This window comes from Haliaeetus leucocephalus, unplaced genomic scaffold (assembly GCF_000737465.1).
Source record: "Haliaeetus leucocephalus isolate CR32 unplaced genomic scaffold, Haliaeetus_leucocephalus-4.0 Scaffold164, whole genome shotgun sequence".
Classification (NCBI taxonomy): domain Eukaryota; kingdom Metazoa; phylum Chordata; class Aves; order Accipitriformes; family Accipitridae; genus Haliaeetus; species Haliaeetus leucocephalus.
The window spans coordinates 1,230,882-1,235,459 of record NW_010972600.1 but is presented as its reverse complement, the minus strand read 5'-3'; the positions used below and the strand labels follow the sequence as shown (position 1 = coordinate 1,235,459).

The following is a 4,578-nucleotide window of genomic DNA, read 5'->3' as shown; positions in this document are numbered from 1 at the left end:
GGGGCGGGGGTTCCCCCCCTCACCCGCTCATCCCCACGTGGGACCCGCCGGCGGCGTCCAATCCCCGCAGCGCCCGCCCGTCCTTTTGTGCCGGATCAACCAATAAGTGAAGAGGGGGCGCCGCGTGACGCCCCGCCCCGTGGCGGGAGCCTATAAAAGGCGACGCCGGGCGCGCCGGGGGCTCAGAGCGATCGCGCTGCAGCTGCGGCTGGAAGGGATCGAGCACCGCGACAGCACCGCGACAGCACCGCGACAGCACCGCGACAGCACCGCGACAGCACCGCTCTCGGGATTATCTCACTTGGGATTTGTCTTCTTCTCCCGCGGAACCCGCGGCCCCTGGGCTCCCGCCCCGGATTACAATTGCACCATGACCCTGGAGGAGCTGGTGCCTTGCGATAGCAGCAAGTAAGTGCGGCGGCCCCGGGTCGAGGGGGTGTGGGGGGGGGGGGTCGTTCTTGTCGTTGCTGTTGCTTACCGGTTCTCTTACGCTCCCTCCCTCCCGTAGGATGCAGGCGGTGAGCGAGGCGGTGGAGCGGGTGCTGGTGGCAGCGCAGCGGCAGGACCGGCTGACGGTGGGGGTCTACGAGTCCGCCAAGCTGATGAATGTGTGAGTATCCCGGGGGGGGGTCTGTCCGAGTAGGGTGGGTGTAAGGCAAGATGTCAGTGCCGGGGGAGTCCGGACAGCAGAGTTTGCATGGGGAAGGGGGGGGTGTTTGGCCAGGAGTGGAGTTAGCAAAGAGTTTGGGGGGGGGGGCTGCCTGGAGCAGCCGCAGTGCTGTGGGTGGGGGGTCTGTCCCCCGTTCCTTCCGTGCACGCAGGGAGGTGGCCCCAGTGACATGGGGTGTCAGTGTCCCACGGGTGTGACAGTACCGGGGTGGGGGGGGTTTGCACCATCCAGAGCTGGTCCGGTCCCCCCCTAAACGCCCCATGTGCCTGCAGGGACCCCGACAGCGTGGTGCTGTGCTTGTTGGCCACCGATGAGGAGGACGAAGGTGACATCGCCCTGCAGATCCACTTCACCCTCATCCAGGCCTTCTGCTGCGACAACGACATCCACATACTGCGCGTTTCGGGCATGCAACGCCTGGCCGCCATCCTGGGCGAACCCGCGCCGGGCACCGAGCCCCGCGATCTCCACTGTCTCTTAGTCACGGTGAGTGGGACGGTGATGCACTGGCAAGCCCCGTGATTCACGCCGGGCATCGCGCCAAGGACGGGAAGGGGGACGCAAACACTCAGGGCCACGTGTTTGGGGCGACGGCGGCACTAACCTTGTGTTTTTGCTTCCCAGAACCCGCACACGGACGCCTGGAAGAGCCAAGGGTTGGCAGAGGTGGCCAGTTACTGCGCCGAGAGTCGCGACAAGAACCAGTGGGTGCCATACGTCTGTCTGCAGGAACGCTGAGCCGGTTCCGGCTGATGCCCGGCTCTGTATCTGAAGGAGGAGGGGAAAAAAAAAAAAAACTAAAACAACAGAAAGAAGGAGAAATGGCCAGTTAAAAAACACAAACCCAAACACCCACCGATTTTATTTTTCTTTTTAACCGGAGAGGAGAAAGGAGCAGCCCGGCCGCACCGGTGGGCATGGGAAGGAGGCGAGCCGCGGCCGTGCCGTGCCGGCAGCCCGGTGGGACGCTGGCCGGAGCGCACCGGAGCCGTGCCGAGGAGTTGTGCTTGGCCTCGGGGACCGTGGGACCGAGGAGCCCCAGGACGGGCGCTGCAGGGCGGAGATGGAGACTGTTTTGTTTTCTTTTTGGCATCTGTGACTCGGCGGAGGCGAGGTCTGCAGAGGGACGGATTTTTGCAAATGAACTGCTTTTGCAGAGGGATAAATTATCTGCAGCGATGGACCTGCGCTGCCAGTGTCGGTTTTTGCACTCAAGCCACTTGGAGACCCTGATCTGAATCTATTCCAGAGTCTATTCTTATACCGATTTACGAAAATAATAATTATTTGCAATAAAATGTCTGAAGTCACGGGTGTCTGCCTTCCTCTGCTCTGCCGGAGCCGTTCCCACGGGGAGCGGGATCAGCGGCTCCCGGGCTGGTTTCGGGGAGGGGCCCCCCCGGGCTGTGCTTGGCACCGGCCCCGCTCCCAGCTTCCCCCCGGGGTTCTGCGGGGGGGGGGGGGCCTCAGGGCAGGGCTGGGGCATTTCCTACCCATGCACAGCCCCCTCACCCCCTTTCTCCAAAAAAGGGTCATTCCACAAAAAAACCACCCGCGGTCGGGACCCCATGCATGGCCCTGATGTCCGAGGGAAACTGAGGCACAGCCTGGGGGCTGACCTGGCGTTTTGGGACCAACCCCCTGCCAAACCGCAGCTCCCTCCGGCCCCCCCCCGGCCGTGGGAACCAGGACTGCCCGCGGGCTGAGCCCCGCTGGGGCCCAGACCCCCTCAAGTCCCCCCAGGAGCCAGGACTCACACAGTGCTCGGCGCTGCAGATACCCATGGGGCTGGGGGGCTGCTCTGACTGGCCTCTTCCTCCTGCAGCCCCGGGGGGGGTGTGTGTGACCCCACCTGCACAGATAAACCATCTCCACACCTGCCTGCCCCACAAACTGTGGGCACCTGTGCTCTTAAAGGACACCCCCCCCCCCAGAGATGGGTGCCCAGACTCCTGGGTTCTTCTGCCACATACAGCCCCCACCCCCACCAAGTGGGTGCCTGGATTTGGGGACAGGGAGAGAGGGATGATGAAGGGGAAACTGAGGCAGCGAACTGCGGGTGCAGCGGCCGCCCTCCCTGTGCCACCGTCCCGGCATGGTGGGGTGCGGCGTCCCCCCTCTGTGGGCAGTGGCGACCCCCCCCGGGTGCTCCCCAGGTCCCCTCCTGGGGGGCAGGAGCCACCTGCCTGTGCACAGAGGTGTGCACATGTGTGTATATGTGTGCGCATGCATGTGCACACGCGTGTGCGTGCCGGGGCCTGGTGCGGCACGGGAGCTGCCAGCCCTGCTCCGAGCGTCCCGGCATTGGCGCGTCGGAGCAGGCCCTGACCTGAGCTCACCCGCGCTCGCCCCCGCTGCACCCACCCCAGTTCACACGCGCGCACACGCATGTACACGCACGCATGCACACGTGACATCCCTGGGCACCACGCTCTGTGCACCGGTGTCAGCCCGGGGTGACGGTCCCGATTCTGCCCTGGCCGAGCCACGTGGCCGGGGACACCCCGTCCCACCGGGACGCGGGGACCTGCCGAGGGCCGGGATCTGTGCCAGCCCCGTGGCCAGCACGGGGCTGCTGGGAGGGAGCCGGGACTCAGCCGGGAAGGCGATCCTGTCCGGCTGGGACACGGTGTCCAGCCTGCTTGGGGACACAGTGACCGTCCCATCTGGCTGGGGACGTGGTGGCTGTCCCAGGTTGCCTCATGTCTTGGGGAACATGCCCTGCGCCCTCCCTTTGGGCTTTGACTGCAGGGGGAAACTGAGGCACAGAGGGACTGTGGTGGGAGTGTGACAGCCGAGGTCACCAGGACAGCTGGGGACCCGTCCCAGCCCTTCTCCCACCCACAGTGTCGCAGGCTGGAGCCATCCTCGGGGCTGTGGGAGTGGGTGCCCCCTCCCAATGTAGTGTGGGGGGTCCCACAGGACCAGGCAGGCCCTCGGTGGGGGCAATACCCCCACCCCCCCACACATGGGGTTGAGCTGGGTGTCCCAAACCATGGCCCCCACCCTGCAGCCGGGCTGGGGGGGGACACACACAGAAAAGGACCACCCAGCCTGCCCCACCGGGTCTCCCCAGCCACACCTGCAATGAGCTGGCAGGTCTCAGCTTGGAGCCCGGGGCTGAGCAGGGGGGGTGATGGGGCTGGTTCAGTGGGGGCAGGATGAGGCCCTGGCCCTCGGGGTGGGGGAACAAGCCAGCCCAGTGGGGAGAGGGTGAAATCTGCCTGCAGCCATCAGCTCCCCCAGGCTGCACCCACCAAAGCAGGGGGAGGGAAATGGTGGGGGAATACAGAGGGACAGCGGCACCCTGGGAAGCTGTGGGGCTGTGGGGTGAGTCACGGCCCTGAGCCTTCCTCACCTGACCACGATCCTGGCAGGGCAACCCTCCTGTGCCTCAGTTTCCCCACCTGCAGAAGGGCCACGTCACCCCTCTCAGAGCACAGTTTGGGAAAGCAAGAGCCTGAGCACCGAGTCTGGCTCCAGAGGGGGGTGGTCTGGGGGGGGACAACACAGGGACCCCCCTTGTCCATCCCTGGTGGGGAACAGCGTGGGGTGCTCTGGGTGAGCCCAGGAGCAGCAGCGAGGGACACGGCTGCAGCTCACCCTGTGCTTCCAGGCTGCTGGCAAGGGGCACGGCACAGCATGTGCCAGCCTGGGGGCACCCATGGGTGTTAGTCCCCAGGAGCACCCAGAGAAAACTAGGAGGGAAAGGGCCGGAGGGCAGGCTGAGCCTCCCCGAAACTCATTTCACTGGTGAGGCAGAGGGTCACGAGGCCCCGGTGACCCCGGCCCGCATCAGCGCCGCCATTCCTGCCCCCGGTGTCACCGGGGAGGACACACCGTGCCCGCGCCGCGCAGCCACCCGTGTGATGAGTGCGTCAGGCCGGGCTGAGTCACGGCCCCGGGGC

At 65.9% G+C, this 4,578-nt stretch overlaps 2 protein-coding genes across 2 annotated transcripts in view; one reads left to right on the top strand and one right to left on the bottom strand.

The window, feature by feature from the left end:
* LOC104829177 (survival motor neuron protein-like) overlaps positions 1-66 on the bottom strand; it is a 1,287-nt gene extending 1,221 nt beyond the window's left edge. Inside the window, exon 1 of the mRNA XM_010563287.1 lies at positions 24-66. The gene's annotated coding sequence lies outside the window, so the exon portion shown is untranslated. The remainder of the gene's footprint in view (positions 1-23) is intronic.
* Positions 67-190: 124 nt separating this feature from the next.
* GADD45B (growth arrest and DNA-damage-inducible, beta) lies at positions 191-1,968 on the top strand. The gene is made up of 4 exons (XM_010563198.1): positions 191-408; positions 509-610; positions 943-1,156; positions 1,295-1,968. The coding sequence occupies exons 1-4, from the start codon at positions 371-373 to the stop codon at positions 1,406-1,408; spliced, it is 468 nt and encodes a 155-aa protein (XP_010561500.1). The 5' UTR covers positions 191-370; the 3' UTR covers positions 1,409-1,968.
* The last annotated feature ends 2,610 nt before the right edge of the window (positions 1,969-4,578 follow it).